Genomic DNA, 17,405 nt, shown 5'->3' on the forward strand with positions numbered 1-17,405 from the left:
GTGGGTTGCAAACAACAGGGCTGACATATCAAAGCCTGAGCCGCGTGCTGTTAGCAACACTCGTGCCATTCCCTCTTGCTTGGTAAAGGGCCTTGTCCATGTGGCATGCTGTGTTTTCAGCATAGGACTGTGAAATAATCCTCTGCCTACTCTTACATCATTACAGAGGAGCCCATGCTGGGATCATACATGGAATATGCAAGACTGTCCTCAACTAGGCATGAGCCTTGCATGATCCTTGCACTTTTGTTGGCATGGGCTTATTTGATACTTATATCTGTTTTTAAATTTATAAATAGGGAAGAGTTTTTCTCCTTTCTTTAAAATGTTTTGTGACCACTTAAGAAGGCAGGGGTTGAGCACATCTAACCAGCTATTAACATATATGAAGTGCATGAGTTTGAGTCACTATGCATATAGTGAGTGACTTTTTTGGTGGGAAACGTGCCAGACTGAGAGACTTATAGGATTGGCATGCTCTTTGGATCCATCTATCAGCCATAATAACCCAGGCAGTGACAGTGCAAGTCTCCTTGGCTGTTCAGTGTTTGGCCTTTCGGATGCAAATGCCCATTGCCAAATTAATGTCCATTGAGATGTGGACACTTGGGTCTAAACCATTAACTCAAATCCCACAGACCACTCAAAATATGGGGAGGACATTAGATCACTGCATTCTTTGGCCTGTTTTTTTTAATCAATGCTAAAACAATAAAACTTGTGTTTGTTTTTTAACGATACAGCATGAACCAAATTCACAGCTGGCGTAAGTGGGGGTGGCTCCAGGGACTTCAGTGGAATCACACCTGTTCATACCCAGGGTGAATTTGGTTCAAAGTCTTCATTTTTTAAAAATCAGAGGATTTAATAAATGAATATTTGGGCTTGATTTTCAGAGCTGTTGAACAGCTGCAGCTCTCCTGGTCTTCAGCTGGAGTCCTGGCTGCTCATCATCTCTGAAAATCAGGCCAACTTTATTGACAATTCCAGGTCTGCATTTTAGGACAGACCATTTGAACATTAGCACATGGCTCTGATCTGGCAGTGGTTTGAGCATTGGCCTGCTAAACCTACGGTTGTGAGTTCAATCCTTGAGGGAGTCACTTAGGGATCTGGGGCAAAATCAGTACTTGGTTCTGCTAGTGATGGCAGGGGGCTAGACTCGATGACCTTTTGGGGTCCCTTCCAGTTCTATGAGATAGGTATATCTCCATATATATAACACCTCCCTGTGTATTTTGCAGAGTCTCAGTCTGGCAAGGGAATGGAATGGAATGGTGAGTTCATATTTGAGCTGGACAGGTGGCAGAGATATTACTGTGCTTTGTTAAAACTCATCCCCCTTACTTTAAGCACTGACCAGCAGCGTTTGGTCTCAGGTACAAGGAGAAATTGCCTTCTAAGAGCTTTCGAGAGCGCAGCAACAAAGCGAAGTTCTCAGATTCTCTTAACAGCCAGCGCTGGAGATTCTTGAAAAGTGGCCTGGATGATTTCAGAAGTGGTGTCCCTGCTCCATCTGACAACATCATAATCTGTGGCACAAAGGGGCTTTTACCGATTGTTCTACCTAATAATGCATCCCAGCAGAAGGCAAGGAAAACGTTTACAAGACAGTCCGGGCTCAGTCCTTTGCAGAAAGCCAGGTGGGATCACATTGCACAGACAGAACACTGCCTGAGCCAACACCCCCTTGCGCTCTACCCTCATCTGGAAGAAAGCATCCCTCCAGAGGTAAAATCCCCATGGTTGCTGCTGTTCTTCCTCAAGACTGAACATCCTTTTAGCATGTTTTAAGTATAAAAGTAATCCAGACCCAGCTTTTCTCATCGGGTGTTTTAAAACAATGTTATTTCCTACAAATTGAACGTCTACTAAAGCTGACTTGTCGTGGGAAGGTGACCTTAAAGATAGGGAGAGATTTGAACTGGCAGCAGTCACCGGCAGGCTTCTGAGACACCCTGCTAATATTCTGAGATTTGTCACACTATTTGTGTTCAGTCAGTGAACCTGCTCCCACTCAGCCATCAACATGGGCCACTATACAAAAATGGGCTCCTTTAATAGTCTACCACACGATTCCATATCTGGTAGATTATACAGCGATCAGTTGGTTTACATCACTGGGCACACCTCCAGATATAACTGGCTGTTCCAGGGCAATGAATGGATTATCCCTCTCTTGTATTAAAATTGGCCAAAGTCTTGCCTGATGTGGGTCCTGCCCTGATCTGGATCCTGGCCTGACTCTTGAATAACTACTTTTCCCCAGAATCCTTCCTTCCTCTGCTCTGGGGTCCCTCCCAACCTCTCTTCTGTTGGGAAACAACAGGGCCTAGTCAGTGCACACCTGCACTTATGATTTGGGGCGGGGGGGGGGGGGGGGTTGACACTGAAGGACTCCATGCAAGCAAGCCGGGGGCAGGGAGTGAAAGTCCGTGGGAAGCATTAAGCTTTCCACTCTCAGGTGGAATAGGGGAAGGTTATCATGGTCTTTTGGAGAGAGAGGGACCAGAAGCAGGGAGATGGCAGGCCTTGTACCACAGCGAACTCAGGGTGAATATATTCATCCTCAGTGGTACAGTGCAGAATGCTGAGGAGGATCATACTGCTCAAAGGTTAAGAAGCAGTAAGACAATGAAGGTGATTGTTTTCATTGTGCCATGACAGCCCCTTGAATTTGAGGATAAATAAGGAATCCTGGCTCTGTTCATGGCGAGATCAGGTCACAGAACGGTTCATCACATGCTGATGGGGAAGCTAAGGCAGGGCACATGATCTGTAATGGGGTCTCCTATGTAGTCTCCATGGGTGTGAGGTGTTTTTGGACATGTGCTCTGTTTTTGTTTGGCTCTCAGCTTTTCGAAGAGGTTGTGACCATCCTGGACCCGGAGATGTGCTTGCATAGTAAAGCTGGATACAAGGATCGTGACCAAGCGAGCCACACCCCTCAGCAAGAGCTGTTTCAGCTGGAGGATGGGAAAAGTAAAGAAATAAGCCCCAGGCCCTCAGCACTGTGAGTATTGGACAGGACAGAGCGAGCAGCACCCAGGGCCATCTGAATCCACCTTCTGCTGCTGGGCCTGGGTTCAGTCCAGTCTCTCTCCTCTGAAATGAAATGTATTGAAAGAGAGGAGCTGAATGTTTCTGTGGGTGGGTGTTTTCCATGCCCTGCCCCAGTTCAGCTTTAAAAGGTCTTGGGGACACCCCAACCTTTCTAGTAACTGGGCTCTAGCTAAACAGGAGAGCCGGCTCAGTCGATATTGAAGTCTTCTGCCTGGTTCCTCTGATTAGACACACCCAGGAGGCTTCCCGGGGCTGGCTGGCTTAGCAGGGCTTCAGCACATAAGTCTTTATGGGCCTGATCCAAAGCCATTGACGCCAACGGAAAGATTCCCATAGACTCCAGTGGGCTTTGTCTCAGAACCTAGCTGCTGGTCTCCCTGCAGACCGTAAAGATCTGCACGTAAATCTCTCTGTGCTGTAGGCCTGCTGAGGGCAGCCAGCTCTATAATAAGGGGACTCTGCAGAAGAAGCAGCAGCAGTATCTTCCTTACAGAAGGAAATATGAATTGCAAGCTGGGAGCAGCAGGCACAGAGACAATTATTCAAACCCCACAGATCTGAAACCGCAGGAACGCATTTGTGCTGATGAGAGGCACTTACAGACTGCGAATAACTGTGTCATATCCATCTCTTCAGCCTCAAGCAGTCTAAAGGCAAGAGTCCATACACATTGTTTTCCAAGAAAGAGGTAGCAGCAAGAGAGAAGGCAGCCAGACGGAGGTACGTTCCTCCCCTTGATGAGAACGTAAAGCAAGTGACTAAGGAGTTTTGTGACTGGGTTGCTTCTTGGGTAAGTTGAAAACCAAAACCCTCCTATCCCAGCAGTCCAGTAATGACTTGGGCTAATGTTTTCAGACTTGGGTACCCGAAGGGCATCTACATCCTAAGTGGGTCCCTCAGCTAACATGCCCTGAGCACTACAGCTTCCACAGACGGCAATGGGAGATGCAGATGCTCAGCACCTCTTGAAAGATATAGGCCACTTATGCCCAACTTCCATTGACAGTCACTGGGAGTTTGGAGCCTAACTCCCATAGTCGCTTTTGAAAATCCCAGCCTCAATATGGCTTTAGGTGCTTAACCTGAGGCACCCAAGTCTGACAATGTTAACCCTTATTCTGCTTTTACAGAAGTGTAATTGAAGTAGCCCAAATGCAAAGCAAACCACAAATCAGTTTATTCTGTAAGTCTGCCAAGTCCATCTGTTTACTCAAGCATTTGCCTGAGAGACGTGTGGAGGGGGAGTTATTGGTTAGATTTAACTGCTTCATTTTGGAGTCAGGGCCAATTTTTTTGATTGACAGTGACTCAGCAATTCAGGCATTGATTTTAGTGAACACAGGTTACTATGATGGACACAGTTTAAAAATGTGCAAATAAATATCGGCACATTCCCTTTCTCTAGGAGCCAAATTCTAACTTGAGTGTTACTGCAGCACCACAAATGTCAGTGGGATCAGGTGGGTTTAAGATAGGGCAGAGTTGGGGGATGCTTCTGGCATGGCTCTCTATGAGCTGAGGGGTGAAAACATTATCTACACGCCATGCCTGGGATTTTAAATAGCACTCTGCATTGGCCTAACTCAGCTTCCATTGAAGTCAATGGTAAAGATTCCATTGACCGCCATGGGAACAGAGTTAGGACAATGATGAATGCTTTTGAAAATCCCATCCCAAGTGCTTTCAGACCTGGGGTACTTGGTTACGCTTTCACTGAAGTCAGCGGCCAAAGTCCCATGGACTTCAACGGGAGCAAGAGCAGGCCCCTGGATCCTGAATATTTACATAGCAGTGTTCAGACATACTCTTATAGAGTGCCACTTAGTACAGAGAGGTCTTGGATAACCAGGGATTTCACAGCATCTTCTCACTGTGGCTATCTATATCTGTGGATCTAAGTCAGACTGTAGTCTCCAGACCAGACCAGTGCCTGCTTTGTCTCAAGAGTCCATCTTCTGTCAAAGACCAAACTCTTTCCTTTGAGTCTCACCTATGTCATGGGAATTGAAGGCTTTAAGTAGAGTCATTTGCTAGCCTGGTTTATGTTATCGTTTGCTCAGTCATTCAAATAGCTCAATAGAAATACATTTGTTTTGCAGAAAACAATGTCAGTGTTTCTCTGGATTCATGCTAGTCGCTTTCATATGTACAAATAGTAAAATACCAGCTTCAATCCTTGACTGCACTGAGCGAGACAAAGGTGGCTCAGAGTTCTCCTGATCCTGCGACTGGCAGCTTCTGGCTCAAAAATAGAGCAGCCTAAGAGTTGTTCGAATATGGGCCAGTTTGAAATGGTTCCTGAGAAGCTGTTTTGCTGGGGAGGGTTGGTGGGAGCACAGCATGTTACAGTCCTGCCCCTCCTACCCTTGACACAACCCTCTACACCAGGCAGGAGGCTGGGAATTCCCCAGTGCCAGGGAAAGGTATCTGTCTGCTTTATGATGTCCGAGGCACTGAAGATCTGACCCATTGTGTCAACAAATCCTTCGAAAATCATGTATGTCAATAGCCTTGTGAAGGGTCTCAGCACAGAGACCGTAAAGGGAAATACGGTTACCTTATGAGGCCCACTGGACCTACTGTACGATAACAAACAATCTGGTGGCGTGTGTCTTCCCTCCAATTCCAAATGCGGATTATGTTTAAATGCCCCCATGGTGCATCTGAGAAAGGAATTCCCTAGAAATGAGACTGGAAGGAGTGAATACCCCCTACTGCACGGCAGCAGCTATTAGCTAAAAATACCTTTGCCTTGCTGCAACGGAGCTCATGTCTACCTGCTTCTAGAATGAGGCTCTGTTTGCAAAATAACCCTTGACTCCTATCACCGGGGGTGTGTAAAGCTTGATAAGGGGACAAAAGGCCACCGTGTCGGCACCTGTTGCGCTGGAAACACAGCAAAATCTCTATGTGAGCAGTGCTGGAGGAAGACAGGGCCACTGGGGACAGACGGACCCTTTGTTTCCGGGCTGCTAAGAGGTTGATTACAAACAAGGGAGGGTAAAATACAAGGTTGCAAGGAGTGGTCCCTGTTCCCCAGTCCTGCCTCATGGAAAGCACTGAGGTACTGAGTGCCCACAGGACCTGCTATTATTATTTACTTGTATTATTGTAGCGCCGAGGAGCTCCAGTCATGGACTAGGCCCCATTGGTGCTGTCCAAACTCAGATTTCACTGGGAGCTGTGAGTGCTCAATGCCTCTCAAAATCAGGACATGGGTGTTTTGTCATTGACTTCAAAGGGAGCAGGAGCAGGCCCAAAGCCTGGAGCAGAACATGCCCCTGAATTGTGTGCATGGAGGGCTGTCTGTACACAGATTCCTCCTCCTGCTCTGCTTGAAATGGGGGCAGAGGAGTGGGATAAGCCATCTCTTCAGCACTGTCCCCACCCTCCTTCCGGGATCCTCAAAGGGCTCTCCATGGGGTTATGAATTGGTCCTCATGGGGACAAATTTGGGAGTTTGAGCTGGGGGTGGGGCTAGGGAAGCCGCTTTGTGATTACAGCAGTGCAGATTACTAGGAAGAGGTACTGCAGCTCCACCCTATATTCCTGTTAACAGAGAGCCCCTCTTTGCTGGAGAACCCCTTTAAGGAGGATCATGGGGGCAGCTGTGTCCAGGGGAGGCCTTGGGAGTATAGACCCATTAGGGGCTCCAGGAACCCTTGAGATCTAGAGTCAGATGGATACACACAGCCCTGCCCTCCTGTGGATCTTGGGATCTGCTGGGTGCAGATCCATCCCTCTGTCCTGTGGAGCCCAGCCCAGTCATGGAATCATCGGTCTTACTAGGCGCCCCATTACTGCCACATCTGAGCAGGAAGTCGGATTTCCTTGCAATGCCCGCTCCCCAAGGGGATCATAGCCAAGTTTTCCCTCCCGGAGGCCTATGTCCACAGGTCTTTCCATGGAATGGGGAGCCCTGACCCCCCCCCCCCCCCCCCCAAGCACCAGCAACTCCCAGTAATTTCAACTCAGCACTTCCCAGGATTTAGCCCAGTATGGAAAATAGATGTTCCAGTAGCTGTTCAGAAGGAAGGGCAGATGTCCAGCATCCCGTAACTGTGCGGCTGCTTATCACAGCAGCGGTATCTTCAGTTATCTGGCGTGGCTCTTTGCTCCATCCCCTCTAAGAAGCAGAGTAAGAGTGTGATAAAGCAATGCAGTCACTTTCCTAGCACACTAAGCCATTGTTTCGTGTGACAGAGACTCTCACATGATCTGATGTTTTCTGTGTTCATTGTGGCCAAGTGCTATTGCTTTAAAATTGGGATTGAAATGGACAGGATAGTATTAGGGAGCAGGATTGGGAAATGCTATATGAGAAATGTGGGCTGCATTGGCCATTCTACCTCTGTCCTCACCCCTGACATTGGAGTGTGCCAAGGAGTGCTCAGAGGCTAGCCATTCTCTGCCTTCCCCACTGTGCCCGGTTCCCGGACTTTAAGAGAACGCCATGGTAGGCACTAGACCTGTCAATCTCAGGGGACTGTATGCCTAGCACTGCCCTCGTATCCCACTCAGAGCACAAATGGCCTTCAGTGACCTGTTTCAAAATAGAAACCAGACCGGAAGTTACAGAATCTCTGACCCCTGTGTTGCACTGTGTCATGTGCTCACGTCTTGTTTTTACTGTATAGCTGATCTGACTGGGTGGGAAAGGACTTTTTCTGATCAGAGCAGCACATGGTAAAGGGACCTTTGACATACTTTTTGAATTCCTACACCAAAGAGGAACTAAGAAGAACCGTTTCAAAGAGGGGCATGGTGACTTAGCATCACAAGAAGTTGTGTCCCAAGGCGTGTGGAGCAAGACTTGGTTTCAGTCTCTGGAAGCCCCTGCTCTTCTAGTCTAATGTGGATCTGTCTCCAGGAAACAGCATTAGTTCCTGAGGAAAAAAATCACTTTCTGCCTGTTTAGGAATCTAGGCTGTGATTTTCACAAGCATGCAAGAGAGTTTGGCACCCAAATCACACGGCACGTCAGTGGGAGTTGGGCACCTCTAAGCAGGCCTGGTTCTTAGTCTCCTGGTCCCTCATCAAATGACCTGCCTGCTCTGAGATAAACTAGTCATAGGTGAGGCTGACCCCCGATTCCCTTAAAGCAGTGGTTCTCAACCAGGGGTACACGTACCCCTGGCAGTACGTGGAGTGCTTCCAGTGGAACATCAGCTCATCTAGCTATTTGCCTAGTTTTACAACAGGCTCCATAGAAAGCACTAGCGAAGTGAGTACAAACTAAAATTTCATACAGACAATGACTTGTTTATACCGCTCTGTATACCATACGCTGAAATGTAAGTACAATATTTATATTCCAATTGATTTACTTTATAATTATATAAAACGAGAAAGTCAGCCATTTTTCAGCAATAGTGTGCTGTGACACTTTTGCATTTTGATGTCTGATTTTGTAAGCAAGTAGTTTTTAAGTAAAGTGAAACTTGGGGGTACCCAAGACACATCAGACTCCTGAAAGGGGTACAGTAGTCTGGAAAGGTTGAGGGCCACTGCCTTAAAGGGCCAGCTCACAGCATGTAACAGGATTCAATCCTACTGAGCAGGGCAGATAGCAGATTGGTAATGATCTGCCTAAATAGATAACAGCTGTTGGTAACCACTGTCCTGGGCTAGGCTGGAACTGGTGCTGGGCAATGGTGCCTGTCCCCAATCTGCTGAACATCTAGCTCTCTACCAGTATGTTGTAAATATTTCCCCCACCCCCCAAGTGTGGTGTGTTTGACAACGTCAGGAACTGCCTCCTGCTACCTCCTAACGGTGCGCTTGGCATATTATTGCAGGGAGGAGAACATTATAACCTCGATGAAGATACCATCATGAGGCTGTTTGATACCGGTTTTGAAACCAAGCCCACGCTGACTATGCCTGTGGAAGTGGTGGAGATAAACAATGTGCCACCGGAGCTGAGAACGCGTCTGGGGGTTTCATCCTCCCTGAAAGCTATAAAGAATCCTCCTAAGGTAAGCAGGCCAGGGAAAACTAAACAAGCTGCACCTGCAGCTCTTATTAACTTCAATGGGAGTTCAGGTGCTCAGCACCTCTCAGGCCCTATATTTTGTACTGTGTTATGTTATCTTAGTCTTAGCGATTTATACTGCCATGCACTACCATAGTATCTGAGCGCCTTCCACATCAAATCAATGACAATGTCCATAATTCTATACTCTGTCTATTATCAGCAATCAAATCGGTGAAACAATATATTACTTCTAGTATGTATTAGCTAGTATTTCATTCTGCTTCTCTGTTATACGCTATCACAGTTGGGACTGATTCTTCCATTCTACTGCATGCAAAACTACCATTGTCCTCAGTGGAACAAAAGTGGGTTTGGGACCACTCTCATTATGTTTCTAAAACAACTGGCAAGAGATGACCTGTAAAATGATATTTGCTATTGTGCCTAGGAAGAGAAATATCGGATTCAGCAGAAACTGCAGGGCATACATATTAGATTTGATCTCTCTTATTTTGAGCTGTTTCTACTAGGCTTCAACAGGGAATTTTCATGGCCATAGTAAATGACTTTTATCTTGCAGTGTCTCATATTCCTCCTTTCAAGCCTACTAGGTCCCCAGTCATTGAAAGGAAGCCCACTAGCCATGTGGAAGGGCATGGCTTGTGCTTTACTTACCCCATCATCTGAGTCCCCGTGAGAAACAACTCACGTCTCCAGTGGTTGCCTCCAAGCTTTTAATGGCAGAAAACGTAAAGAATATATAGCCCCCAGGAGATCATTCCGAGAGCTTGTACTGATTATAGAGCTCTGAGACTAATGCCAGATTTGCTAGTTTTGTTTCCATGTGTTCCTCTCCTTTTCATTGGGTCATCATTAGAAATTCTCTCCTTGGACAAGAATTGGGGTCAGAGGGAAGGGAGAATATTGATCCTCAAAAGCCCGTTTTACAAAAACCAAAGGAAATAGTCTCTCCACTATATACGGGGTGCGGAGCTTTTTATGCAGACTAATGGTCTTGAAATGCCACCTGCTGGCCATTCTGTAATGTCGCATACAACGAGGAGTGACATCTATACACATATTCATAATCCTTGAAAACAGTCTGATTTTTAAAGTAGTATAATAAGGAAATATGTTAATTCTGCAAGGTGATGCTTTGTCACCTACTATAGCATGAACATGTGTCAATAAGGTTGTCTCCATTCTGCCCTTGCTATGTCATTAAATGGGCAGCAGGTCCTGGTATGAAAAGGTTGAGAACCACAGCTTTAATCAGTGGTCAGACAACCCCAGGGTGTAGACAATGTTATTTCCCAAGGGCTCTATCAGGATCTACGTGCAAGTTTTTGCACAGGCTGACTATGTTGGGGGACCGGTGTTTGAGATAAAGAGTTTTGCAAGCTGCTGTTAGGTGTTGGGATATTTTGTGTTACTCTATTTTTGGTGCACCTTTGGGCAGCCCTTCTGCTCAGCGTAGATGAGTGCAGGAGAGTGAATGGAAAAGGATAACTTTCTTCCTCGCTAATTCATTTCAACTGAAGCCCCTCCCACAGCTCCATGCGCTCTTCTTCCTTTCCACTCTATTCCCCCCATAGATTTTGCCCCTCTGTTTCGCTTTCTATTTTATTATTGAGGAATATTTCCAAGGGAAACTGACAGCTTCTAGTTAAACCTGAATTCCTGTCTATGTCCTTGTCTATGAGAAAGAACAACTCACGAGTATAGAGATGTAGGTAGGAGAACATGGAGAGAATGATTTCACTATCTGAAGCCTAATGAATAGTAGAAGAATCAATGGTGATGAAAATTAGTACTTTTTATTATATTGCTATTGCTAGGGGTAGCTAGTGAAACACCTCACACTTATATAGCAGTAATAGGACTTACATCTGCTATAGGCACCAGAAAGGGACACAATTGACTCCATCTTGCACTCACCACTATGGTACCTGAGCACCTGATCTCATCCATTGACCAGGGCTGCCATTCCAGCTAGTAGAGGGCAGTGGTTCGCATACACATTGTGGGAGGTGAGTCAGACCTACAAACATGATTAGAGGATATTCCTAATCATTATGATTTTATTGTGCAGGGTGTCTACCAGCCCAAATGGGAGAAGATCAGGTATGGAGCCTGGTACCTTGACCCAAAAACGTGGAGAAAACAGAAAGTAAATGAGCCTTTAGAGGATCCAAAAGCAGCAGCTGATGCCATTCAGAATGTAAGGAAGCGGTTTAGTGAAAAGGTACTGCATCTCTGGAATCTCTGTGGTGAAATTCTCATCCTAGTTCAAGGCTGCAGAGCATACGTTGTTACTGGAACACGCCTGCACACCATATGCTATCTGACTCAGTTACAGTGGGAGGGGAATGGTTCATATCGCCCACCCATTATTATTATTGATTATTTGTATTCTGTGACAGTTGGAGGCCCCAATCATGGATCATGGCCTCACAACTCAGCACTGTAGAAGCACAACAAATAGACAATTGTACGAACGTCCTAACTCCCATGATCCATCCCAGGTGGGGGCACAACAGCGCCTTGTGTAAGTGCTGAGTTCAAAAGAAGACCTAAAAGCCAGTCACAATGTTTACTTCAAAGGGTTCTAGTTTCATGTCCATTTAATGCTGATGAAAAATGTTTCTCTCTGCTTCCATGCATCTCAAGACCAGATTAAACGCCTTTCACATTTGGCAGTAAAAATTCACTCCCAGTCTGAGACTAAGCATGTACAATTCCAGCTCAGAAGGAATTATTGTTGATCACAGTCTCAACCCACGTAAACAAAGGGTCAATTTCATCAGTGTTGTAAGCAGGCCCAATTCTATGGTCTTGTTGACACTAAAGAATCACAGTTGCAGCCTTATCAGAGACTAGGATCTGGCCGAAAGACTTGTTCATTTGTAGTCTTAACTATCCCAGGAAGGCCATGTGTGTTAACCTGCTATCTGGTCAAATTCCATCTATGAATTTGACTTCCTAAATTCCTTCTGCATTTTTAACTGGAGATGGTATTTTTCTCCACTTCCTGGACCAATCTGTGGTATAGCTTTGTTGTGCAACATTAAATAGTTGGTGTGCTTCATCCCAGAGATGGCTGATCGTCAGTGATGGGGGAAGTGGTCTCTATATATCTTACCTACCTCAGAGGGGTATGTATACGGTGAGGTAAAAGAAGTTAATGAATGCAAAATTCATTTAGCTATTCAGACAGAAGTGCTATAGAAATATTTATAATAATTGCATATATTATTTATTATTATCAAATTGATAAACAGAGACTTCTTCATTTTGCAACTATTTCCTTTACCCTTTTTTTTTTTTTAGTTTTTCCCTTTTGTTCTAGCAAACAAGTATAGAAGTAAGATGCACATCAGCCTCTCAAAGGCCTGAGATTAAAGAAGTTAAAACTGATACACTTTATCATCCGACTAAAGGGCTGCACTTTCTGAGTAAACTTGAAAAGCTTAACACTTCAAGAGACAGAATAAACAGGGGTACACTACTCATAAAAGTGAGGGTGGTTGGATAGTTTTGGTTTGCAGAATTTGAATAAAGAAATATCAGTCCCATTGTTTTTGCTTTAAAATGTGAGAAGGTGGCAGGTTCTAGAACCTGGCATAATGATGCAGAGATTTTCTGCGGACTCGCTCTCCTGGACAATTTCAGTCCTATCAGCTCTAACCCAGCAGTCTGAAAAGGTTTGAGTGTCTGGTAGGGGCAGGAGAGCTTGTGGGGGAAAAGCCCAAGGAACAACGGAGTTCAGAAGAAAGCTTTGTCTTTTTGTTATTATTTCAGTTAACAATAAATGTGAACCTCAGAGTGGGAGTAATTCTGGACCATGTCTCATGTGTGTATGTTGTGATAAGAGCTGGGTGGGAATTCCAGACGGTTACAACAACTTTACAAAATAATCCCTAGTAATTAGTGACTTGCTACAACACTCACTGAAAAATTACATACTGTCTTGTCGCAATTCAGTGCTTATGAAACACCTGGATTGCCGTAAAAATAGCAAATCAGAAATTATCTCTTGAATGAACTACAATGCATGAGATTAATTAGAAATGGAGTTTACCATATTTGTGAGACTTTCACAGAAATAACCTTCCCTGTCCCTTTCTTGCTTTGTTGGCTTGTTGTATGAATGAGGGCATGAAAAAACAAATAAATCTGTGAGATTTATTCTTGAGTGTTCCCTTAATTTGGTTTGGAAATTCTCCTAGGAGGCAGAGGTCACGCAGCTCCATGGAACACATGCTTTTAAGGAATTCCTCGAAAGGAAGGGCTACCGGAAGCCTGAGGTAAGTCAGTGAGAGCGTAACAAGCCCATTGATGTGATCAGTAGCAATGACAGACCGGGATGCCTCTGGCCCTGTGCACTCTGGGAAAAGAGATGTGCTCAGTGCATCTTGGTTTAAGCATCATTGTTTCTAGCCCAGTGTAACTGACCAGGGTTGACAAGGATGGCTAGTCTTAGAGCCCTGTGAGAACCATGTTATAAAACCATGCTGTACACAACCTAGCGAGGAGCACTACAGTCCTTACCACGTCAGGGTACCATGATACAGCTGTTACTGAACTGTGCTCTTAGCCCTGGGGCCAAATTCAGACCTGATTATGGCAAGGGGTGGAAGTTCACCAAAGCCAAACACCAGCCCTATCGGGTCTGAATTTGGCCTCAAGGCTGTAAAATAGCTTAGGGTAGACCAGTTCTTGTTCAAAACAACTCACACTGGTCAGGGAACCTAGGCTTGACCCCTGCTGGCAACGATGGCATTGAAACATGGTAGCAGCTAGCACAGTTTGGACAGGGATGGTGAAGGCTGCACGAGACACCTCAGCAGGACATGCTGCAAGATAGTGTTTCGTCATGGCCACTCTCAACCCAACAAAGAGCCCTCCTCATAGGCCATTCATTCAGAGCTCGACAAGGAAGGCCAGGCCTTAGAATGCCCCTTGGCTCATTGCATCTAACGGTGCACTCATCGCTTGCCAGGGTGATCACATTAAGAAGTAACCATTGTCTTTTCTGCTTAACCCTTTGGCTGCAGCATCCTCCACAGTTTCCACGCTGTGGCTGAAAGCAGAATCATTTCCAAGTGCTGGATTTCCACTGGAGGTCATCAGTTCACAGGGATGGGCCTGGTACATGGGTGAGGCAGCACTGGAAGTGTTTTGCTCAGTGGAAATTGGTGCCGTCAGGCAGTCAATAGGCAAAGAAGACACATCCCCTTTAGAGGTGTCTGGGACTCCCCAGGAAACGTTGGGATTTTGCACATCATCTGGTGCCTGGGACTCATCTTGACCATATTATACACATTTATATATGATAGGTTAGGTCTGGCCCCCGGGCCAAACATTGTGACAGGCTGGCACTGAATGTCTCCAAATCAGTCACCTTCAAAGAAAAATGGAGAGATGGAGGCAAAAAGAAGAAAACGAAGTGGGTGACAGACCAGACAGGAAGAAGCAAAGCTAGAAAAGCTGTAGGTGAAGATGGAAAGAAGACTGCAGAACGGAGATGGTCCCTCCCCTATATCTGTCAATAAAAACCCTTCTTATCACCTACACAAATAAACGATATTCACACCATCCCGGATTCAGATGGTTTGGCTTGCACATTTTTGCCCCCACCCCAATTATGGTCAGCATTCCTCTGATCTCCCCTCTCTGTGTTGTGTTCCTCTTCTTGGCCTTACCATCTGTTCATTCATCCTCTTTCTGCTCACCTTCCCATTCTTAGAGTCCGCTCCTTTCTTCCTGGGTCTTGCCCCTCCTAGCCCAGGCTCCCTGCTTCCAGATGAGTTTCTCTTCTCCCTCAGTCTGAGGTCAGTCTCCCTATTCCCCTTTGGTCCTCTAATCCCAAGGCAGAGTTTCCCTTTCACCCCTTCCCACACCGGAATAGGTTCCATTAGCTACCTCATGCAGAAAATCCACGTCTTCCTGCTCCTAGTTGTGCCCCCTCATCCCAATCAGCCCCAGAGTCCCTCTCTACACCCCATCAGCTAGAACTGGGTGTTGTGCTTCTTGTTCCTGGTGGATTGGGGAAGTGAAGTCTGCAGTGATGCCTCAGGAGGCTTTGTGGTGCTGGCAGCCAGCAGTGTGAAGGGGGAGAAGGGATGAGGGAGATGCAAGCAGCTAGGTGTGGGAAGACAGCAGAAGGTGGCAGGAGAAGGTGGGCTGGAGCTAGGGCAGTAAGGTGGCAGGTGGGGCTCTCATTAGACTCAGCAGATCAGGCATGGCTGCGCTGTCACACTGCTTTGTGGGTTCAGCAGGAGGAGAGCCAGATTATGTTGACTAAACCACCGAGCACAAGGCCTGGGAAGGGGAAAAGCCAGGGGAGAAAGGGGACCATAAACAGCAGAGAAAACAGCATGATTCCTGAGAAATCAGACTGTGACCTGGTGATGGGTCCCTTTCCCCCTAATTCTTGTGCTCTCTTTCACCTCTCCCTTTGCGCTCAGTGGTTGTGCCTCGTTGAACCAAAACAGAGCAAACAACATGGTGTCCTTTCCCTGCCCTGGACCAGCAGTCATTGGCTTTGTTCCATGTGCCAGGTAAGTAAGGCAGCATTTCAGCGGTTAAGCCAGGCTGTCTCCTCCTCCCACAGCTCCTACCCCTCCCCAGAGAAGCAACGACCTCTGAGGAAACTCTGTGTGTGTGTTTTGCTAGGACACTGTCATGGACAGAGAGATCTGATTAGTTCCCCAGGCCTGAGGCGCCGACTCCCTGTAAAAAGCAGCAGGAAGTAAGGCTGGATCTGGGCCAAAGGCCATTGGAGCTGCATACTCTCAGCCCGGTTCCCAGTGAACAACTGTCCACATCACAGAAGTCACCCCCACAGCTGGCACTAATTGGCTTCCCTGTTCAGGGGATCTCAGTGGAGAGAGCAAAAAGTGGATGAACTATGGGAGCTGAGCTGCCCTCTGACCTATCAAGATGCTCTGGCTCGCTCAGGATGCGGTTGGCGCATGACTGCATGGGAAGCTTCCATCAGCATTGCCCGTGTGGTACCTATGGAGACAAAGAAGTTTGATTGCCCCGTTCCTGCATTCATGCACCTTCCAACAGCTCCATGTCTCATGCCATTAAAAACAAAGATCTGTATTAAAGCACTAAGCACACTGGTGTCTTGATCCTCTGTGACTTGTTCTTTTATATCTTGTAGCCAGTAGCTGGCCATTTAAATGCATTCCTAGTAACTGTATTTTAAATCTGTGTTTTCCTTTAGTTTCTTCTGCAGATGCTGGCTGTGAAGGATGGTAAAGGAGCAAAAGAGGGGATGTCAAAGGGCCTTAAAAAGACACAAGGAGCCGAAGGCAGGTTTTTCCTCCACACTCGTTAATTTATGCAGAGCTCTGACTTTGTTAACTCACATTTGTTTCTTCTAAATAAACCTTCTGAAGGCTCCTGTAATGGTCATTTCTAAGCTGTGTTGATTTGGTTTCTTTCCCCCTTCCTCAGAAATTGCTCATCAAATATATTTGAAACAGAACCACTTGGGGTAGTTTCAGAGGGGTAGCCATGTTAGTCTGTATGAGCAAAAAGAACGAGGAGTCCTTGTGGCACCTTAGAGACTGACAACTTTATTTGGGCATAAGCTTTCGTGGGCTAAAGCCCACTTCATCGGATTCATGCAGTGGAAAATACAGTAGGAAGATATATATATATACAGAGAACATGAAAAAATGGGTGTTGCCATACCAACTCTAACGAGACTAATCCATTAAAGTGGGCTATTATCAGCAGGAGAAAAAAAACTTTTGTAATGATAATCAGGATGGCCCATTTCAAACAGTTGACAAGAAGGTGTGAGTAACAGTAGGGACAGATTGACAGAGCCAGAAGAATACCCAGAAGTCACCCACTACCCGACAGGCCCAACAAAGAAAGTAACAGAACCAGGGCCGGCGCTTCCACTAGGCAACCCTAGGTGGTCGTCTAGGGCAGCAGGATTTGGGGGGTGGCATTTTGCCGCCCTCAGCGGAAATTCAGCGGCGGGGGGTCCTTCCGCTCCGGGTCTTCGGCAGAAATTCGGCAGCGGGTCCTTCACTCGCTCCGGGACCCGCCGCCGAAGTGCCCCGAAGACGCGGAGCAGAAGGACCCCCGCCGCCGAAGACCCCAGACCCCCTGAATGCTCAGAGGAGGAGCGCTGCCGCCTACGGTGGCAAAAACCCTGGCACCGCTCCTGAACAGAACACCACTAGCCATCACCTTCAGCCCCCAACTAAAACCTCTACAGCGCATCATCAAGGATCTACAACCTATCCTGAAGGACGATCCCTCACTCTCACAGACCTTGTGAGACAGGCCAGTCCTCGCTTACAGACAGCCCCCCAACCTGAAGCAAATACTCACC

The 17,405-nt window shown here is 46.5% G+C and overlaps 1 protein-coding gene across 1 annotated transcript; it reads left to right on the forward strand.

Moving 5' to 3' along the window:
- Nucleotides 1-1,269: 1,269 nt before the first annotated feature.
- Nucleotides 1,270-14,063, forward strand: FAM47E (family with sequence similarity 47 member E). Its single transcript, XM_065405122.1, has 8 exons — nt 1,270-1,277; nt 1,380-1,731; nt 2,856-3,013; nt 3,700-3,853; nt 8,862-9,077; nt 11,145-11,285; nt 13,270-13,347; nt 14,043-14,063. The coding sequence occupies exons 1-8, from the start codon at nt 1,270-1,272 to the stop codon at nt 14,061-14,063; spliced, it is 1,128 nt and encodes a 375-aa protein (XP_065261194.1).
- The last annotated feature ends 3,342 nt before the right edge of the window (nt 14,064-17,405 follow it).

The sequence above is a fragment of the Emys orbicularis genome, chromosome 5 (assembly GCF_028017835.1).
Source record: "Emys orbicularis isolate rEmyOrb1 chromosome 5, rEmyOrb1.hap1, whole genome shotgun sequence".
NCBI classification, from domain to species: domain Eukaryota; kingdom Metazoa; phylum Chordata; order Testudines; family Emydidae; genus Emys; species Emys orbicularis.